General features: G+C 44.4%; 1 protein-coding gene across 1 annotated transcript in view; it reads left to right on the forward strand.

Moving 5' to 3' along the window:
- The first annotated feature begins 3,470 nt into the window (after positions 1 to 3,470).
- LOC125947093 (four-domain proteases inhibitor-like) overlaps positions 3,471 to 22,780 on the forward strand; it is a 34,145-nt gene continuing 14,835 nt past the window's right edge. Inside the window, exons 1-5 of the mRNA XM_049671437.1 lie at positions 3,471 to 3,708; positions 16,706 to 16,804; positions 17,887 to 17,985; positions 18,361 to 18,459; positions 19,303 to 19,401. Coding sequence (XP_049527394.1) covers positions 3,660 to 3,708; positions 16,706 to 16,804; positions 17,887 to 17,985; positions 18,361 to 18,459; positions 19,303 to 19,401 — 445 coding nt within the window. The 5' untranslated portion in view covers positions 3,471 to 3,659. The remainder of the gene's footprint in view (positions 3,709 to 16,705; positions 16,805 to 17,886; positions 17,986 to 18,360; positions 18,460 to 19,302; positions 19,402 to 22,780) is intronic.

The raw sequence follows: 22,780 nt of genomic DNA on the forward strand, positions 1-22,780 counted from the left end.
ATCACATGGTGAGGGAATGTGGGCGATACCCATCAACACCACGCATCACCGGACCAACCGTCGAACAGTGGGAGGCCCAGCTGACAAGCCCGGGCCCTGAGCACCAGCATCGCCTGGTGAGCAGGGCCAAGCTATCGGCTCAGTCCCGCGGCATCCTGGACTAGGGACGCCGTCCACCTCGAAGCGGTTTCACCGTCTGCTCATTTCTGTAAATACAGTGTACTCCTCCTCCCTTTGAGGTACTGATAGGGATACTTTTTCAAAAGCTTTGCTGTGTGCGTGCTACCTGTACTTTTTGTCATTTACTACCCCGTCGACACTATAGGGAGTCGCATGATAAACGCTCCAAAGCGCAGAGCTATGCTTAATTTTTTAAAGAACAGGTGTCCTTCTTTGTTTATTATTCGTTTGCCATCTTTATGAACAATCTCGTTATTAGCAGTAACGTCATAGCGAAGTTTATACCGTGGCATCGGAAAAAAAAAACATTGTAAGGCAAATATATTGCTTGCTTCAGAAGGCTCTGCACCAGGATTGGGGCGCTATAACGTAAAATAATTCCAAACAGTTTTTGATTACAAATTCCTGACGCCAAATTTTTGTAACCACCGACGCAAGCATCGAGCAGTGACCCGCAGCGTTGTCTGAACAACCCAATCAAATACTCACCTTGTTTATAGGAGGTCACCTTTGTTCGCTTTGACCAATACCATTGTCTACACTCAGCGCTTTTTCTTATCTAATTGACTGCAAGAGGCGAGGAGCACGCTCTAGTAGAGAGGGTTTCGATGGGGCTGAGGCAGCACAGGGAAAATAGATAACCGCATGAAGAGGGTGATGCCGACTTCTCCGATTGGTCCGCTTCGCCTCACTTAGTTTGCGGTGGCTGGCGGAATATCGCGGTGGCGTGCAACGGAAGATTAAGAATGCCGCTAAAATGGACCCTCAGCAAGGAAGAGTTGGCAGAGCGATGTCGTATGCCTGCTGAAAGGGCTCGATAACGTTTTACTGCCACGCAAAAATGTTTATTATGCACAAATAAATACATGATCACCGGCAGGTGCGAGTAGCGAGAGCCTGAGCGATTTGCGGGCAGCCATCTTCTATTCCTTTCGAAACGGGGCAGCCTGTGGCTATTCAGAATAATTTTCAGTTGTGTTGGGCATATTAATGCATTTTTTTCGCGTACACTTCACTTAGACGGGGTGAGTTTTCGCGGTTTGGCGTGATCGCGTGGCAGACAGGCGAAGTGGGCGTAGCCAGAAAGCATTGGACCAATAGCAGAGAGCTAAGGGTGAAAATCCATCGAATGGGGAATGATAATTTTATTTTGTGTGGTTTAATCATGCACTATCAGTTTGTACAGGTTATATCAGATGGGAAGCTATCGCGGTTTTCGTGACGTCGCGTGACAGACAGGCGAAGTTGGCGGTGACCTGAAAATGTTTTGACCAATCGTGGAGGCTGATTGCAGAAATTGAAATCCAAACAGTTTGGAATCATTTTACGTTATAGCGCCCTTGGTGTATGAAACATGATGGAATATAGCAGTGCACTTCAAAAAGAGGATGTAGCACAGTGAACATTTACGAGCGCTGCCAAATTCTATCGTGATTAACCAACTAGCCCACCATCATGTCTTGCTATTGTAAAGTTGTTTAGCGTAACAGAACAAAACTGAAGAAAATTCCAGCGTGGCATCTTTATAAAAAGTTAAAGCACAAAAATTAGCCAGTAAACCAAATCGCATTCGGCATCCTTAATTGTTTGACTGGCTGTTTGTGGATTCGAGCGCACAGTCGAATACTTAAGAGGTCACTTTCATGTGCACTAGCGCAAACAAAAATTAGTTCATGCGTAAAACAAATATGTTGTTATAAGCCATGTATATATATATATATATATATATATATATATATATATAATGTGTGTGTGTGTGAGCGTGTGTGAGCGTGTGTGTGCGAATGTCAAATCAGTCAAAAGCAGCGTGATATCCATAACGAGCCATTCTACCCAAAGGAACAACGATTATAGAGTGTTCTATGTGACGTAATGTTTCAAGCAACCTGTACAGCAATCGCTCACGGTCACAATCTGCCAATAAGCTGAGGTTACCCGCGAATGCTTTTTTTTTGTTCTTCTGGATCACGTGGTCGCCCCCACAGCCACCTTAGGATCGTTTCCCTGTCAAATGCGCCCAATCAATGGCGCACGTGTACTGGATGATCAGGCAATAAAGCAACCATGTGCTCCTACGCCTACCACTGATTCTCGTCTTCTTCCCTCGAAAGTGAAATGACAGCAGGCATGAATTGTTACTCGAGAAAGGCGCTTTTACAACGGTAAGCGTTTCGCCAGCATCACTAGTCCAGAGATGAACAAACGGGGAATGAGCCGGAGTAACGGTCACTTTATTATTGGTGTGAGCATAAGCGAATCAGTTTATGGCGGATTGAGGGACGAAGGTCTGCAAGTTCACGTGGATGACGATGAAGGGTACTGAATAGAATGCAAATGTTTCCAATCTCGCTTTGGGATCCGATTGCTTTTGGCGTTTTGCGCCTGCGGGTTGTTTAATATCAATTGCGTGTGCAAACGGGGCGTATACTCGGCCAAAAAACAACAACATAGTTTACTTTAATATATCATGCCTCTACACTAAATTATTACGTGGAGATAGGTTTAAAAAAGCAAAATCAAACACTGCAACAGCCACCGAACAGTTTACACCAAGCTAAGTTATAGAAACGCGTCGTAATAACCAAGAAAGCGAAATACATTATTATTTGGCAAGGTAATGCTATATGGGCGCTGCCCTTACTAAGAATAAGCGTTCAGTTCGCGGGGAATGCAAACAAAGCTGTCTTTACAGCTGTAATCATATTAGGTATTTGCAGAAATTTAGCAAGAATGCTCTACCTTATAACCATCGTAATCATTCTAGAGTTTTTTTAATTTTCAAGTAAAGTGTTTTAGTACACCTGGAATGGTATCGTTATATATGACCACTCAAAAAAGGTTCTATACAACAAACACACAAAGTTTCGCCACGCTCAACACTTTTGGTGCTTCGTAGGAAACGAGGCGTAGGTGATGTACTTCTTTTGAACTTGGGCTCATCTGACCACAAAGTATAAATTTTTTTCTTATCTGCTATCAAAGCTTATCTATATTTTCCACTTGCGATTTAATTACCAGCGACGTATCATAAACCAAGCAAAAGTATAACTGTTTAGATTTCTCTGATAAAGTTGTTGCTAACGTATCCAAGTATATTCAATAAATAAATCATTTTGTTGCCTTTCTCATACGCTTTAAGCCACCGCAGAAACTTCTCTAGCCTTTTAAAAGGCCGGAGGGCACATACCAACTGCTATCAGTTACCTGTATACACGACAGCATAGCTACGTTAAACGGTAAATTGACGGTATGCCATGACGCCAAAGACTAGTTAGTCAGCAATCACAACTGGCCTTTAGGGTACCGAGTACGTACGTCAACATTATTCCCTGGAACTGACAAGAGTGCTCTAGCATAGGTATTTCAACGCAGGGGAGTGCGTTGAAAAGTATCTAGAAAGGTTGGTATAAAAGCTAAACGAATTTGTTAAGTTTTCAGTGCGATTGGTATTCGTTTCCACTACGAGTGAGACTTCAGTGATGAAAGCCCGAGCTTGCAGCTTTCTTATTTTTTTCATTACTACATATGGTAAGAGTCGGTGTTTTTTTAACTAAATCTTGTAAATAGGAAACGTTCATATTTTCCTCAAATAATTAGCTTCCAGAGAGCTGCGTTAATATTTCACATAACTGCGACAAATATGTCCGAAATACTTTTGAAGTCAGTGTGTTCTTGTGATCAAGAAAAAAAAAAGGAGTCAGCGGGTCACAAAGCATAATTTCACGTGCTGTCCCATTGCCCTTAATGTATTGCCCTGGGTCTTAGGCTAAGATGACAGCACACTACATGGACTATTATCTAATAACCAACGAACACTACAAAATACAGAAGTTTCTCGCATTGCTGCTTCTGCGAAGGACGCAATCTACTGCAAAATATATTGAGCAGCCCCCCCCCCCCCCCCCAAAAAAAAAAAAACATCACCGTATCGATCACGGCTCAAAAAGGTAATGTTCTACAAATGATGAGTGTCATTTAAGTGGCACAACCTCATAGTCCAGTGCGCAAGGTCGTCGGATGCTCTTGTAGGGTCCGAAATGTCGCCGCAAACGTTTCTGTCTAAGCCCTCTTTGGCGTATTGTGTTCCACACATAAACACGGTCGCCGGGCTAGAACTCGAAGATTGTAGTGCCGCTGTCGGCTCTCTGCTGGGTTTTGGTGCGCAAGTGGTTGCTCTGACGGGCTTGTTTGGCGCGCTGGAGGCATAGGCGGCGACTTTGAGATTCTCTTCGTCGGTGACGTGTGGCCGCTTCGCTTCGAGAGTCGTCGTCGGCTTCTTGCCGTAAACCAGCTTGAACGGCGTGATCTGCGTTGTTTCTTGCGCCGCCGTGGTGTAAGCGGAGGTTATGTAGGGCAGGTGGGCATAACACGTATCGTGGTCGACGTACATTGCTACCATGTCGGCTGGTGTCTTGTTCAGCCGCTCCGTAAGACCATTCGTCTGCGGGTTGTTGGCAGCTGGCTCCCTGTCGCTTGTCTGGCCGTAGTGCACAATGGCTTGCGTGAGCTCTGCTGTAAAGGACGTTCCTCGGTCGGTGATGAGGACTTCTGGCTCACTATAACGCAGCAGGATATTGTCGCCGAAGAATTTTCCACTTCAGCGACACTGCCTTTCTGCAGAGCTTTTGTTCCAGCGAAGCAGGTAGCGTAGTCCATCGCCACGACAATCCACTTATTTGCGAATGTTGACGTCGGAAAGGATCCCAACTAGATCCATCCCGATCTACTGGAAGGGCCGGCTTAGATATTTTTTGCTTCAATGCATAAAACGACGTTTGTTTAGAAAGTAGCTGGAACGCCAATGCATTTCTCCGAATAGTTCGAGAATTATCTAAAAACTGGTGTAATCCTGAGAATTCGTTCCAAGTTGATCGTTCGCGCGAACTCCGTGGCTAGAATTTGATAATTGCACAATCGGCCATACCGCAATGCGTTCCAAAATTAATTGGTGAATTTCTGTTAATTATCGGGTATGCATTTAATTTTTTGTGCAATTTCCGCCTCTATGAGTAGACCAAGTCATGAACAAGAACTGTGCTATCGGACCCAGGCAACCAATAAAAATTTTTGATGTGTTCGCTGAAACTCCCTGCATATCAAATTACTCGAAAACAACCTGGTATCCATGTCGAGCCATAGCCATCCTCCTCAAAGAAACAACGATTCCAGAGTGTGCTATGCGAAGGAATATTAAAACATCTTGTGCAGCAATCGCTCATGGTCCCGACCATGCCATATGCTGTTACCAGCGAATCTTTTTTTTTTAGTACTCGCGGGAATGCTGGATCACGCGTTCGCCCCACAGCCACCTTAGAATCGTTTCCCTGATAAATGCGCCCCAGTAATGCAGCTCATGCACGGAACCATTTTCTTTAAAGCAACGATGTACGCCACCGCGTATCACCAATTGTCGTCTTCTGCTGCCAAAGTGAAATGACTGCAGCTATGGCTCTGTGTTATTCGAGAAAGGCACTTTTACAACGGCAAGCTTTCAGCGTGCATCACTTGTCCAGAGCTGCACAATGAATGAATGAGTCGGAGTAGTGCTCACTTTATTATTGGCGTGAGCATAATCGAATGAGTTTATCGTTGATTGTTTCACGAAAGACTACAAGTTCGCATAGGTAACCAAGAAGGGTACTGAATAGAAGGAAAGTGTTTTACTTTTGTGTTGGTATTTCATTCGGCGTTTCATGTTTGCGGCTTCTTTACTAGCACATGTGCGCGCAAATGGGGCGTAAACTGCCCTGAAAAAAAAAACGAACTTTATTTTATTTTACCATAGTGCAGCAGTCACCGAAGAGTTGCAATCAATCTCAGTAAGTTGTAGCAACGCGTCATAGTAAGCAAGAAAGCGAAATGCATTGCTAGTAGGCAAGGCAATCCTATGGGCACTGCCCTAACTGAGAGTAAGCATTCAGTTCATGGGGAATGTAGATTGCCAACAAAACGGTCTTTATAGCTGTAATCATAATGTGCATTTTGAAAAAAAAATGTTACAGTACTGCTTTCCCTGATAAACACCGGAGTAATCGAGCTTTTCATAAGTTTCTAGTTAAGTGTAAGGGTATCGTTATACACGACTAATCGCCCACACACAAAATTTTATCATCCTCAATGCTTCTGCTGTGTCCTAGGAAGCGAGGGGTATGTGATTAACTGATTTTGAACTGGTGCTCATTAATTCTACCAAAATGGTGGAAATGTTGCGAACAAAATATTAACTTCGAATTAGCGAATATTACCGAATATTATCTGTTGTAATTCCATAGTGGCGGAGTATACATTTTTTTTAGCTGCTGCCATGGGTCGTTTATAATTTTTTTTACAGCGGAGCTGCTAAAGTGGACCTCGGTCTGTGAGCAGCGGCGCTCGCAGGTTAGCCAACTCCGTAGAGGGCAAGCGTTAGCGGGAGGCAAAGCTCTCGAGAGGGAATATATAGACTGTAGCGAGGGCGGGGGAGGAGGGAGGTGAGTGGAGAGGAGGGTAGGCGGCGGCACAGGTGGCAGGGTGGAGTAGAGCGGGAGCCGAGTCAATGCACAGCTGCGCCGAGCGCACGTGGTATAACGTTAGTAATGACGTCAGCGCTCCCTGGTAACAGGAGCGCTCTCACACCGGCGGGCCTCTTTCTCGACGTATCGCCATGGCGAAGCCGACCCCTAGAACTGCCGCGGAGGAAGCCGTTCGATTTGAACGCCGTAGAGATGCGGCTTAAGCGGCTTATGAAGCGACAAGCAATGCTCTACTCCTTTAAACCTTGCATAGGTTTGATCCTGCTTTGATTAACCACGCTCTTCTTCGCCTAGCTCTGCACAACTTTGCCGACGCTGCCCCTCAGCTTCGCTGGTCATTGGTGTTTGCGATAGCAAAGCCACGCCTAATTTCCCTCTTCCGATTTACTTGCTAGCAGCGTGTCATAAGTCAGACAAAAGTTAAGCTGTTGTGAATTCACTAAGAAAGCTGCTGCTAACGTATCCAAGGGCGCTATAACGTAAAATATTTCAAGCTGTTTTGATTCCAACTTCTGCAATCAGCCTCCACGATTGGTCAAAACATTTTCGGGCCACTCCCAACTTCGCCTGTCTGCCACGCGACGTCACGAAAACCGCAATAGCTCCGCATCTGATATAACCTGTACACACTGATTACGCATGATTAAACCGCAGCAAAAGAAAAAATAATTCCCGATTCGACGCCTTTTCACCATTAGCTCTCTGCTATTGGTCCAATGTTTTCTGCCTACGCCTCCTTCGCCTGTCTGTCACACGACGTCAGAAAACCGCGAAAACTCACCACGTCAAAGCGACGTGTACGCGAAAAAAAGTGCATTAATATGCTGAACAAAACTGAAAGATTTTCTGAATAGGCACAGACTGCCCCGTTCCGAAAGAAATAGAAGATGGCTGCCCGCCGAACGCTCAGGCCCTCGCTACTCGCACCTGCCGGTGAGCATGTATTTATTTGCGCGTGATAAACCTTTTGCGTGGCAGTAAAACGTTATCGAGCCCTTTCGCCATGGATCCTTGCTGAGAATCAGTTTTATCCTTCCAACGTTCCGTTGCAAGCCGCCGCGATTTTCGACTAGCCACTGCAAGCTAAGTAAGGCGAAGCGGACCAATCGGAGAAGCCGGCACCACCCTGTTCATGCGGTTATCTATTTTCAGCTGTGCTGGCTCGGCCCCATCGAACCACTTTCCACTAAAGCGTGCTCCTCGCCTCTTGTCAGCCAATTAAATAAGAAAATCGGCTGAGTGTACACAATGTTATTACTTTTGAAAGCGAACAAAGGTGACCTCCTATAAACAAGGAGAGTGTTTGATTCGGTAGTTCAGACAACGCTGCGGGTCACCGCCCGATGCTTTCGTCGGTGGTTACGTAAATGTGACCTCAGGAGTTCGTAATCAAAACAGTTTGGAATCATTTTACGTTATATCGCCCCAAGTACATTCAAATAAATCAATCACTGTGTTGAGTTTCTCATACGCCTTTAGCCGCAGCAGAAACTTTTCTAGCCTTTTAAAACGGGAGAGGGGACATACCGACCTTGCGAGAGACTCACTAACATTGTCCTGCGTACGCGATAGCATTGCTACTTTAAACAGCATATTTAGAATGTGCCATGACGTCAAATCGTAGTGAAGGAGCACTCAAGACTGGCCATTAGTTTACCGAATACATACGTCAACGTTATTCCTTTGAACTGACAACAACGCTCTAGCGTAGATAGTTCAGCGCAATCACGCAGAGAACAGAACAAAGTTGCTACAAATGTTGGTATAAAAGATGCCGCGGTATACTGAATGTGTCAGCGCGATTAGCATTAAGTATTAATGCTATCTGACTTCCCGCAGCAAAGCCCGAGAATGCAGTTTCTTCGTTTTTGTCATTACACAAGGTAAGAGTCGCTGTCCACCCCCCCCCCCCCCCGAGCTTGCAAATGAGAAACGTTTGCATTTTCGTTAGTATATTGGCTTCCACAGTGTTGCACTTCCACAATATTTACCATAATACAATATGTGCGAAATATTTATGAAATCGGTGTACTCTCGTATTGAAAAGAAAAACAATAGTCAGAGGGGCACAAAGCGTCATTTCACGTGTTTTACGATCGCCCTTATTGTCCTAACACAGCGTATTAGGCTAAGATGATAGCACGCTACCCAGACTAGTAACTAACGAGCAATGGAACAAGTTTAGCTAACGCTACAATATAAAATAGTTTATAGTTTCTCGCATTGCCACCTCTCAAAAGGACGCAGTCTGCGGTGAAATATATTTAACAGTCCATTCGAAAAAACATCACCGTATCCATCAGGGCTCAAAAAATTTATGTTGTAGAAATGATGAGTTTGAGTTAGGGGGCTGCATTCCTGTAAGGACAGCATCGCTATCAAATACTAGCGGTCAACCGATGTCGTTGTTATATAAAGAAATGCGATAATCATGAGTAATTCAATATAGAAGAAAAAAATGCATTTCCAAATGTCCTCAATCCTTCTCAGAATATATAATGCATAATACATTAGGCAGACCACTTTTCATCGAGTATATAGGGCTTAGACTCGATAGCTTTGTGAGGTGTATTCTATCTACCACAGCTTAGTGCACATCACAACTTGCTCGAGCACATCATGTCGTTGTTCCTGTCGTTGCCCATTTATGGAAGCTATTGACCATATACGGGCACTTTCATATTTTTCGAGTCGCCTTCTTAGACTAATGAAGAAGATGATGATTAAGGGGTCGTTGCATTTGTAGGACCATATTGAATACCTCTGTAAATAGTCGGTACATAAATCGTGGCTTGCTTTTCTTCTACTTGATTCCCCGTCACACATTGGTCACACACAGGAAATCTAGGCGATGAGTAACACGAGAACAAGGTGAGGGCAGGAGCCAACGTTTCGACAAGTGGACTTGTCTTCTTCAAGGCAACATATGCTCTCCTCAGCACAGTATATATAGGTAGGGTTCTTCTAAAGGGGAGAGAAGGTGAGGCGGGTGGGTGAGGTAACGAGCGAGAGTGTGTTGCGGCGAGGGTGTAGAATTGAAAAGAAATATAATGTACCACTGATAGTCGGTGGAGGAGTTTGAGGCAGCGCTGTGTGTTAGCAGGTTGACGTGTCATGGCAAGTTCCTCTTTTCATGCAAGGGGTCAGGACAAGGGGAGGGGGGGGGGGTCTGCTCGGCTGGGGGTCAGTGAACTATCGTGCCTGCCAGGGAGAATAAAAGTAGCGTCGGAAAAAAAAAGGTGTTCAGGCGCAAAAAAAAGGTGGTAAAGCGCGGGGGTGTTGATATATAGATAAAAGGATGAAAGGATTGAGTGACAGCAATGGGAGGTTGGCATATTGTTGACAATCGCATAAAAAATATAAAAAATACAAAAAATCACCTAAGCAACTCAATGAACAATCACTAAGTGCTGTTGCCTATGCTTTTCAATTTAGCATAGCGAATAGATTCTAAAGCTCCCTTTGAAACGTTCATGCCTATTGGTTGCAATGTATTGAACTTATGAATGAGGTACGATTCTCTATATTTTCTGTCTCGTGCAGTACGAAAATTTGATTGTAGTATGTAGAGTTTAAGTTCATCAAAGTTATGACCTGATTGGTTGAAATGTTCGGCGACGGCTTTGGGAAGCTTTTCAGCTGTGTCCGCGCGATGTCCGTTTAGCCTGATGTTCATTCATTGTTCCGTTTCACCGATATATTGCTTCTTACAGAAGGAACACTCAAGCATATAAATTACATCCGATGTAATTTAGCATATGTTGCCTTGAAGAAGACAAGTCCACTTGTCAAAACGTTGGCTCCTGCCCTCACCTTGTTCTCGTGTTACTCATCACCTTGAATCGCCATCTCCGGCATACCCCTTGTTTTCACAGGAAATCTAGGTGATGAAACGCGCGGAGCTAACGCTGCATACGTGACTCTGACCGTAAACGTTCTCGTTGCTCTGCCGACCCGGCCATGTATGATAGTCCTTCACGCTGACGGCCTGACCATCTCGGCAATTGTCCACATCGGGGCTGATATTTCAGTCTTGTGTTCTGGCCTTCGCCGTCGCGTAATGAAGGTGGTTACACCTGCTCTAACCCGCGCTCTTAAAGTGGCTGATGGAGGAATTCCGGCCGTCCTTGAAATGTTGCACTGCCGGCGCTACCATCGCCGGTTACCTAATGTCTGTTTTATTTGCCCTTCTTGCGCAATGTGGTAAATACATTACACTTGGTGCGGACTTTCTAAAACCTTATTCTGCCCTTACTGACTATGCGACTTACCTCTTCCAGCTCTAATTACCTCACCTAGTCGACGCACGAACCAAGTCTCCGTCCCGTCTCTGCTATTTCGATTATGCGCGTCAGTAGGGTAGCTCCTTCTGCTAACGTACGCTGTTAAGGCACATAGTTGTCACTTCGCTGTTACTCTATAGCTGTGTTTTGGTCAGTACCAAAACACTGCTCTAAGGCAAAACTAAGTGCCGACTAAGTGTCATAAATGCGTATGTTATTATGCGTATGCACCGTCTCGACGTTGATAGCAATTAAATGTTTAATCTAGGTGTACCATATGAAATGTAAATTTTGAAGGAGCTGCCGATTGAGTTACACTGCTGCGTTGCCGCGAAATAAAAAAATAAATTATGAGGTTTTACGTGCCAAAACAACGATCTGATTATGAGGCACGCCGTAGTGAGGGACTCCGGAAATTTGGACCAGCTGGGGTTCTTTAATGTGCACTTAAACCTAAGTATACGGGTGTTTTCGCTTTTCGGCCCTATCGAAATGTGGTCGCCGTGGCCGGGATTCGATCCCGCGACCTCGTGCTCAGCAGCCCAACACCATAGCCACTGAGGAACCACGGCGGGTGTGGCGCGAAATTTAAGACATGGCCGAAGGGGCAATGGTGAACATTTCGCGGTATGCGTGAGCATCACATTTGGACTAATTATAAAGTTGTAGCCAGCTTGAAAATTCTATAATAAACAACACGCAGCTGCACTATATTGAGGCTACTCTTCTTTTTGTGTGTGTGAACGTTAAAAGCAAAGTGCCGAAGGAACATAAAGGAGTTTGCTGGCATAGAAGCAGAAAGTTTAATGCATACTGCACACCTTTGGCATGTAGTTATTGAAAAAGAAGGCTGCTCCAATAACAACGTAAATACGCTATATATGGCGTTCAATATAAATATTAAACCTGCTGTGGAAACTCTGTCAGGATGTCTATCAACGTTACCGTAACGTGATTTGAAGTAATGAAGCCTTAAGCCATATTGCAATCGCCGAGACCAGCCATATATGCTTCTTGTACTGTAGCTACACTCCTCTCTCGCGCTTCCCTCTATAGCCGCTGAGCCATCGAAAGGTGCCACCATGAATTCCACACGTGGCGCGTGTCTGAATGCAAATGAAGTAGGCTCGATCCGGCACAGCGCCCGGAAAATGTTGACGTCGTTTTTGTATTTGGTATTGTAATTGTTATTTTAATTGTGACTGTAATGTCTTTGTGCTGGTCTTCAGTGAACGTATGTGACTCCAATTTCGCTTACTTGGAACTAGGATGCGTGTGAGATTTCGTTGCCATGTGCGAAGAGCACGTCACCTAGCACGCTTTCTAGCATTTCTTATGTGGCACTCGGTATGTTGCGCGTTTCAATTAGCCACATTGGCACCAAGTTTGGTAACTGTTGTTGTACTAGTACGTACGGGTCGCTCTTTATTCAACCTCTTTGACGCTAGATTGAGTAACTGGTTCTGCGTCACTGGTTCTATTCTGCTCATAATGATTCATCGTCTATTGGAGGCATATCTTCACCGAATACACATACATCATAGGATTGATCGCAAATCGCATTAACGTCATCAATTACCTATAAAGGATGAAAGTGTTCCCACTTTTTTATTCAGCTAACTTCCACGTGGTCAAAGCCGTATACAGCTGCACATGTTGCAAGATCCCGGGATGAAAATGGTGGGTCAGTATCCGACCTCATCTCTTGATGGATCCTGTGTCGTACAAAGATGCTCTTGAGGATGTCATGATGGCTTCTATCGTCACTCTCCTCAAGCTAATTATCTCAGGGAATCTGGAGCAGTAGTCGACCACAAGGATGAATGTTTGACCCCTGTAGTGGATGAAGCCACAACCAAGAAGTTCGCAGGGATTTCCAGGTAGGCGCGTGTGAGCCTGAAGTTCAGCGCGGTTGACTCTGGTGAACGAGGATTGTTCAGTGTTGTTGACAAGAGAGGTGATGTTTGCCGATATGACAGGCCGCAAAATCTCAAGCTATCGCCTTGCCGCTGTTGGCGCCTTGGTGCCTTTCATGTAGCAGTGTCAGTACTGCAGGCCAGAATTCCGAAGAGATTAAAATGCAGGCACCCTTGAGTAGCAGATTATCACAGAGAGAAAGCTCATTTTACACTGAGGCATATTTTTTTCGAGGTAATGGCATCTTGGATTTCTGCGGCCATCCGAACTGCCAGGAAGTGATGAGTGTGTTGTCCTCGCTATCCGAGTCTTGTGCTTGACACAGTTCCCTTATTTTCAATGGTAGGACTTTTAGAGAGCATGGCACTGCTTGTGTTACTACCATGTCCAGGGGTTAACGTGGCTTCGGGGAGATATGTCACAGAACACCTGACATTGCTAGGAGCCTTCCTGCTACGATCATCCTGAAATTGCACTGCAGTGTTATCAGCCCCAGTCTCTGTATTCGGGGAGACAGGACATTAAGCTCCACCTTCAAAAATACAAGAACCAGCGGGAAATGACCAGTTTCAAAGTCAAAACATGTTGCCTGAACGAACTGACCAAACCGCTGGACAGACGATGTCGTAGTCGTAATCACCTCGCTATAGCGCTGCTCAGTCTCAGTCATCGACCTAAAAGCTAAATCGTCTGCGCGACTCTCTCCTGGCGGTAGTGGTTGCCAGAAGGTGGCGGAAATTCTAAGGACCGCGCCAAGTCTGAAGAAACTGCAGTAGCATGTGCAGGATGTAATGGAAACCATGTAGTGAACGGTCAACAGTTTGTTATTATAGCGAATGCTGCCTCTTGGTCTTTCTGTGAGATCGAGCAAGCAGAGTTGTGGAGGACGGCGCAGATGGGCGCTTTGACGTCCAAAAAGTGCGGCGTAAATCTGACCAGGTGATTCACCATTTCCAGTAAACGTCTGACAATGCCACATTTTTAGTAACTTGAACGACGATGAAGTGTCTTTTGACACACTGCTGTTCTTTCTTGCTCCGGTTCATTTCTGACAAATCGAAGTGCATCCACTGGTCTTCACATCTTGCTCAGTCGCGATGTACGTGGACCACCCCGCACGTCTGCCGGCGAAGGCGGCGTCAGCGGCGGCCACCTTCAGGAAACGTATCGGTCAACAGAGCGTCTCCAAGTTTATACAGCCGATAAAACTACTATGCATACTCCACATATCTATCTACTAATTTGCTATCGCAATTGATGTTTCACCTTTCCGGCGAAACTGCGACTTTTTTATGAAAGTGCGAAAGAGGAGTCTTACTGCAGTTCACGCCTCTGACATAACTCGTTTCGATAGTGACAAAGCGTTGTGTCGCAATATTGATTCAATGCTAATGCATTACCTTCGACAGTTATCATGAGACTGGTGCTGCAGAAATTTTTAAACACACCGTCGTGAATTCCGACTAGCCACCGCAAGCAAAGCAAGGAGAAGCAGACGAATCGTAGTCGCCCTTACTACTCTCCTCACTCGGTTATCTACTTTCTCTGTGAAAGCACGGGCCCTCCAAAACCGACGGCACTTATGCTTGTTGTTTGCCTTTTACCAGCCAATAAGTCACAAAAACCTATTTGCTTGAAAGTAAACAAAAGTGACCGCTTATGAACGAGCAGATCTAGCGTTAGTTTTAGCTGTCGAAACAATGCAGTGAGTCACCACCTGATAATGCGTCACATGTTACGTAAATTTCTGCCTTCTTTTATCATGTAGTTTATTCGCGCTACGCTAAACCTCTTCATGATATCAGAAGATTCCAATAAACTCAGAACGGAGCAGCTTCACGTTATAGGGCCCTAGGTTTCCGCTTCTATCGATAAACGCTTTGGGCAATCCCTGTGGTGTATGAAACAGAAAACCAGCACACTGGCTTTCTTGTAGCCATTACCAACCTATAAAAAACTAACTTTATCCAAGAAAGTGCAAAAGAGCAGCGCAAGCAATTATTAATTGTTCCTTGTGAAAGCTATAACACAGACTGTGACCAGGGGCGCCATAACGTAAAATGATTTCAAATGGTTTTGATTCCAATTTCTGAATCAGGCTCCACGATTGATCAAAACATTTTCAGGCCACTCTCAACTTGGCCTGTCTGTCACGCGACGTCACGAAAATCGCGATAGCTGCCAATCTGATTTAACGTGTACACACTGATCATGCACGATTAAACCGCACAAAAGAAAAATAACCTTTCCTGATTCGACGCCTTTTCACCATTAGCCCTCTGCTATCGGTCCAATGTTTTCTGGCTACGCCCACTGCGCCTGTCTGTCACGCGACCACACAAAACCGCAAAAACTCACCACGTCAAAGTGACGGTAACGCGAAAAAAATGAATTAATATACCGCACAAAACTGAAAATTTTTCTGAAGAGCCACAGACTACCCCGTTCCGAAAGCAATATAAGATGGCTGCCCGCCGATCGCTCAGGCCCTCGCTACTCGCACCTGCTGGTGAGCATGTATTTATTTGCGCATGATAAACCTTTTTGCGTGGCAGTAAAACGTTATCTAGCCCTTTCGCCATGCATACGACCTCACTCTGCCCACTCTTCCTTGCTGAGGACCCGTTTTAGCGGCATTCTTATCCTTCCGTTAGATGCTGCTGTGATTTTCGACCAGCCACCGCAAGCTAAGTAAGGCGAAGTGGGCCAATCGGAGAAGCCGGCACCACCCTCTTCATGCGGTTATCTATTTTCACTGTGCTGTCTCGGCTCCATCGAAACCCTCTCCACTAGAGCGTGCTCCTCGCCTCTTGGCAGCCAATTAGATAAGAAAAAGCGCTGAGTGTAGACAATGTTATTGGTTTTGAAAGCGAAGAAAGGTGACCTCCTATAAACGAGGAGAGTGTTTGATTGGGTTGTTGAGACAACGCTGCGGGTCACCGCCCGATGCTTGCGTGGGTGGTTACGTAAATTTGGCGTCAGGAGTTTGGAATCAAAACTGTTTGGAATCATTTTACGTTATAGCGCCCCAGTACTACGACAACACTCAGCGCAAGAAGTATGTCGCTGATTTGTGTTTAGCGTGCTTTGTTTAGTGCTAAGTGTATTCAGCAATCCTTGCAGTGAATAAAACGGAAAACAATCGTAATGTTTTGTTTCTTTTAACGAATAGTAACCTCTAAAGCACTTTGATTTACCTGAAATTGTGCGAAACAGCAGTGTCAGCCATAATAAAATGTTATCTGTGAAAGGTACCACACAGATGGCCACCACGACATAAGAGATGTGAAGCTGAATTATTCTTACGCGTGAGCCTATATGCCCCGATTTTGAAGATTCGTGATGCGGCTGTAATAAACTTGACGATAAAAGTTGGCACAACGCCAAGAACGTGCTCAGCAGCGCAGTTGTCACGGGGGATGGTGGATGATCTGCATAAGAATAAGCGAGCGGCGCTGCAAATGACGTCATTGGTACAGCTGGCGCGGTACCAAGCCACACAGGTAGCGATAGGTTGCACAGCGCAAGCACTAGCGAAACGTTCCCAGAGGAAGCTACCACACAGGATGTGACCAGTACGGCGCTCTCAACTGGTGCGGCGCTGATTTGTGCTTAGGTTGCTGTTTTAGGTGCTAACTGTTTCCAGCAATCCTTTTTGTTTATAAAATAGAAAACAATAACATTGGCTTTTTACGGTATCATATTTGATTATTGCTGAAAGTGATTTCAGCAACTCTTTTCATGTATGACCCGCAAATATACAATAGATTTTTTCTATCAATATTAACGTCAAATGAACTTTAACCTTCCCAGAAATCACGCAGTGCAGCAGTGAAAGGCATAATGGAACGTTCGTTGTGGAAGCTACGTTACCACCTGTCAAAAATACTACGACTGCCCTAAGCATAACAGGTATGATGGAAATTTGGTTTAGGTTCCTGTTATCAGTGCTATGTGCTTCCAGCAATTGTTTGCGTTAATAAATGGGAAAAAATGACATTGGCTTTTTTACGGTACATTAATTGCCAAAGTACACTAACATTTGCTAAAATAGTGCAAAACAGCAGTGTTACCAGAAATCAAGCGTTCCTTGTAAAAGCCGCGACGCAGGCTGTGACCAGTACTACGATAGCACTCAGAACAGCATGTACGACACTTATTTCTGTGTAGATTGCTCGTTTTGTTGCTAACTGTTTTCTGATATTGTTTTCGTGATTAAAATGAAAAACAATTGCATTGCCTTTTAACAAGCAGTTATTTCTAAATTGCTTTTAGCTTCCAGAATAGTGCGACATGGCACCGTAAGCAATAATGAAATATTCCCGGAGGAAACTACCTCACATGATCTGAGCAGTACTATGACGGCCCACAACACAATACGTGTTGTGTTGATTTCTCGTTTTGGTGGCTGTTTTAATCCGAAATGTTTTCGCAATCATTTTCGTGATTATGACACAAACAACCGCTTTGGTTTTTTTTCATTCAATAGAAACGTCTGAAGCACTTTAACCTTTCGCAGAAATGGTGCAAACCAGCTGTGGAAGCATTAATGAAAAGTTCCCTGCAAGAGCTACCCCACAGCCGGTCACCATTACAATGATATATAGTACACAGCCCAATAAGTATGACGCTTATTTGTGTAAAGTTTCTGTTTTCAATGATGAGTGTTTTCAGCAATTCCTATTTTGATTAAATTGAAGAAATTCACAGTGGCTCTTTTAGGCAGTACTTATATCCGAAGCACTAAACCTATGAAAAATGGTGCAGGACAGCAGTGCTAGCCACAATCAAACGTTCCTCGCGAAGGCTAGAACGCAGGTTGTGACTAGTACTACGACAGCACTCTGAACAACAACTATGGCGCTCGTCTGCGTTTAGGGTGCTGTTTGTTCTGATAAGTGCTTTCAGCAATAATTTTTGTGATTAATACTATAAGGAAGTAGAATTGCGCTTTTGCAATTAATGGTAACGTCTGAAACACTTAGTTTTCGCAGGAATGGAGCAAAACATCAGTGCAAGCAATAATGAATCGTTCCCACAGGAAGCTACCACACAGGCTGCGAACTGTACCACGACAGCACTCACCAAAGCAGGTAAGGCCCTGATTTGTGAATAGGTAGCTGTTCTATTGCGTACTCTTTTCTGCCATTCTTGCCGTGATTGAAACGAAAAAACTATCCGATTGATTTTTTTAACGAACAGTTACCTCTAAAACCCTTTAAACTTCACAGAAATAGTGCAAAATGGTAGCGCAAGCAATAATGGAACGATCACAGAGGGCGCTACCACACCGGCTGCGAACGCTACCAGGACAGCACTCAGTACAACAGGTAAGAACGTGATTTGTGTTTAGGTAGCTGTTCTATTGCGTACTCTTTTCTCCCATTCTTGTCTTGATTTAAACAAAAAACAATCACGTTGATTTTTTTTTGCGAACAGTTACCTCTAAATCCCTTTAACCTTCACAGAAACAGTGAAAAATGGTAGCGCAAGCAATTATGGGACGATCCCAGAGGACGCTACCACACCGGCTGCGAACGCTACCACGACAGCACTGAGCTCAACAGGTAAGTCCCTGAGTTGCGTTTAGGTTGCTCTTCTTATTGCGTTTTCTTTCCTGCAATTCTTGTCGTGAATAAAACAAAAAACAATGACATTGGCTTTTTAAGCGGATAATTATCTCTAAACAACATTAAATACTACAGAAACTGTGGAAAACAGCAGCGCAAGCAATAACGAAACGTTCCCAGAGCAAGCTACCACACAGGCTGCGAATGCTACCGCGACGGCACTCAGAACAACAGGTAAGGCCCTGATTTGTGTTTAAGTAGCTGTTTTATTGCGTACTCTTTTCTGCTATTCGTGTTCTGATTAAAACAAAAAATAACATTGATTTTTTTAACGAACAGTTACCTTTAAATCAGTTTAACTTTCACAGAAATAGTGCAAAATGGTAGCGCAAGCTATAATGGAACGATCCCAGAGGACGCTACCACACCGGCTGCGAGCGCTACCACGACCGCACTCAGTACAACAGGTAAGGCCGTGATTTGTTTTTAGGCAGCTGTTGTATTGCGTACTCTTTTCGGCCATTCGTGTCGTGATTAAAACAAAAAAGAACAATCACATAATTTTTTTAACGAGTTACCTCTGAATCAGTTTAACTCTCACGGAAATAGTGCAAAATGGTAGCGCAAGCAATAATGGAACGTTCACAGAGGACGCTACCACACCGGCTGCGAACGCTACCACGACAGCACTGAGCACAACAGGTAAGTCCCTGAGTTGCGTTTCGGTTGCTCTTCTTATTGGGTTTTCTTTTCTACAATTCTTGTCATGATTAAAACGAAAAACAATCACATTGGTTTTTTAAGCGGATAATTATCTCTAAATCACATTAAATATTACAGGAACGGTGGAAAACAGCAGCGCAAGCAATAATGAAACGTTCCCAGAGCAAGCTACCACACAGGCTGCGAATGCTACCGCGACGGCACTCAGCACAACAGGTAAGACCCTGATCTGTGTTTAGGTTGCTCTTTTCATTGAGTATTGTTTTCGGCAATTCTTGTCGTGATTAAAACAAAAAACAATCACATTGGATTTTTTAACAAATAGTCACCTCTAAATCATATTAACCTTCACTGAAATAGCTTAAAATGGCAGCGCAAGCAATAACAAAAACGTTCTTGGAGGAAGCTACCTCCCATGCTCTGAGCAGTACTATGACGTCCTTTAACACAATAGGGGTGGCGGTGATTTTCTTAAACAGCGGAGCTGTTTAAGCCGACCGTCAGTCCGTAACGTGCGAACAGAAAATGTGGGCCGATCCTGGCGGTCGTGCAGAAAAGGTCCAAGCGCAATGGCACATACCCCTGTAACCTAGCGAAGCTGAGCCTGGCTAATTCTAGCTAAACATGGTTGGCAGTACTTAACCTTCGTCACTCACCGATAACCAATCGATAGCCAATCAATACCTAATTGATAACCGATCAATAAACAATAAATGCGGGCAAATGCTGAGGATGAGTTGGTAGTGCTTAGCCTAGCCCAAATACGTGGTGCGGCTCCGAAAGGTAAGTACGTTGCCAATATCTTGCGATAGTAAGATATTGCTAGCATGCTAGCCACCTACTATTCGGAGCCACACCAAGCCAGTACCTACCTTTCGATCTGTATCTTTCGGAGCCGCATCAAGCCCGTTTCTTCTTAGTGCCACCATTCATCACCATTTTGAAAATACCAAGGGCGAAGATTAAGAGACGACGAGCCAAATAAAGCACTATATATACATATATATATATATATATATATGTCCACGACATTGTGGCAGGTGCAGACAAGCCGGAGACAGCTTTTTTGGTCTGCAATAATGCAGCTAAAGTCATCAATGAAGCAGAAATGTATCTACGTAAATCGACAATGAATTCCACAAGTATGCAGCATCTCAGGGAAGAACGAAAAATATACAATAATATTCAGTTAACGCTTCCTAAAACCAAGAAAATACTAGCAGTTCTGCAGTTCCCTGAAGATGATATGTACAGACGTGACGCCTCCGAAATTATACCACTCGTGGCATCCATGGAAACAACAAAAAGGAAAGTACTAAAGACGGCAGCTCGGATTTATGATTCATTCGGCTTTCTTTTTCCGTTCACAGGTAAAGCCAAATTTTCCAACGGTTGTGGAAGAAAAAGGTCCAGTAGGACGACCATCTTCCAGTTGAAATATGTGACTCACGGGAAGATGCAGCAAAGATCTTTGTCTTTTGAACGTGATACGTGTTCCATGTATAATCGCTACTGCAGAACTGTCGTGCAAACCAACCTTCCATGTTTTTTGAGATGCCAGCACATTGGCATATGGGGCTGCAATGTATGCATGTAGAGAGGCGGATAATCCAGAAGTAACAACAAGACTGGTGATCACGAAATCAGGAGTGGCACCGTTGAAAAAGTTAACGCTTCCGCGATAACAGCTGTTGGAAGCTCTGACGGCAGCAGGACTCATGCAGAATGTGCAGAGGAGCACATTGACAGACTACGAAAAGCACTTCTGGTCTGACACAACAGCCGTTCTGGTGTGCGCAAACTCAGACTGTGATAAATAGAAGCCTTTCATACCGAACAGGGTAAAGAAAATACAAGCGTTGAGTTTAGCAGGTCAGCGGCGATATTATTCATCAGAACACAACCCAGCAGATTTACTAACACGTGGCCTGACAGGGAAACGTTTTCAAGAAAGCACACTTTGGTGGAATGGACCTGAGTGGCTCATAAAGAAAGCCTTGCTTTGGTCATCTGAACTATTCAAGGCTTCTGAGATGACTAGAGAAGAAACAAAAATATTACAAGTGACAACCAAGAACACATCTCCTTTGCGAAACCTCTCTCGCATTAACAAGCTTACCAAGAGTATGAACATCACTGCTTGCATACTCCGCTTCGTTCAAAACTCAAGGAATGCGGACGCAAGGATAGTTAACGGGGCCACAGCTTATGATTGAGACCGAAAGAGCAGATAAATTTTGGATCTCTATAAGATACAAGAAATTGCATTTGTCGAAGGCTATGCGTCTAATACTAGTCTAATGAAATTTGCTCCTTACAAAGTTAGACACAACTTGATCAGAGTAGGCGGAAGCCTTCAGAATACAGAATTCATGAACAACGAGAAGCATCCTACTCTTCTTCCGGCACAGTAATAATTCACGCAACAAGTCAGAGCAAGTGAACACAAACTCCTTCAACACGCTGGAATTCTGGACACACTAGCTCAATTAAGACAGAACTACTGGATCAATAAAGGTCGACAAGTGGTGAAAACAATTATTGGTCACTGGAGCGTGTGCAGAACGTTTACAGCTAAACCAACGAGTGAACCATTTGCACCTCTGCTCAAAGATAGAGTGCCAGAATGCATAGCATTTTAAACTGTGGGTATAGACTTTGCAAGTCCAATGTACTACCGCGCAACTACTTTCAGCCAAATGACAGCAAATATCGTCATCTTTACTTGTGCTGTTGTACGTGCAATTCACCTCGAACTTGTGTGTAGCCTCAAGACGGGGGACTATTTAGATGCATTCAGGCGGTTCACAAAAAGACGAGGTGTCGGCAGGACAGTGTATTTCGACAACTGTCTAACGTTCAAAAGAGCAAAACAAGGAACTAAAAGGAATTTGGGAGTCTGTTTGAGAATAATGTGTGCTACAGTACTTCAGAGAACATAGAGTTAGGTGGAAATTTATAGCGGACCTTTCATCATAGTAGGGCGGTTGCTGGGAAATACTCATACGCACAGTCAAGACAGCTCTACGAAAAGTTTTGATGACCACGTCTAGGAACTTGGGTAAATTGCAGACTGTATTGAAAGAAGCTGAATCACTGGTCAACTCGCGCCCATTGACAAAAATATCGACTCAGCTTGAAGAACCACAACATACACCATCTCATTTTCTCATCGGCCAAAGGCTAACCTCCATTCCTGACAATACTGTGGAGAAGGAGCCAAATTCTACAAAGCGATGAAGTAAAGAGCCGTTGGAGAGGACGACAAGCGTGTTTTGATGTCTTCTGGAAGAGATGGCGCAAAGAATATATTTTGCGGCTACCATCAGCTCACTACGTCAGTGGCGCTTCTGCAGTGAAGCAAAAGTAGGCGACGTCGTAGTTACTATGGACGAAAAAACTTAGATCTTTGTGAGACCTGGCTGTAATTGAAGATACATTTCCTGGTCGTGATAATCGCGTTCGCCTATGTCTCTTGACGGAAAGTGTGACGGAAAAAGTGCAGCGGAATGTGCCGCATCTGAAACGCTTGAAGGCTTCGAGCTAACCGGCGGTAAGGTCTTCTGCGGGAAGATGTGCAGCGAGAAAAGCGCTC

Source organism: Dermacentor silvarum, chromosome 7 (assembly GCF_013339745.2).
Source record: "Dermacentor silvarum isolate Dsil-2018 chromosome 7, BIME_Dsil_1.4, whole genome shotgun sequence".
Classification (NCBI taxonomy): domain Eukaryota; kingdom Metazoa; phylum Arthropoda; class Arachnida; order Ixodida; family Ixodidae; genus Dermacentor; species Dermacentor silvarum.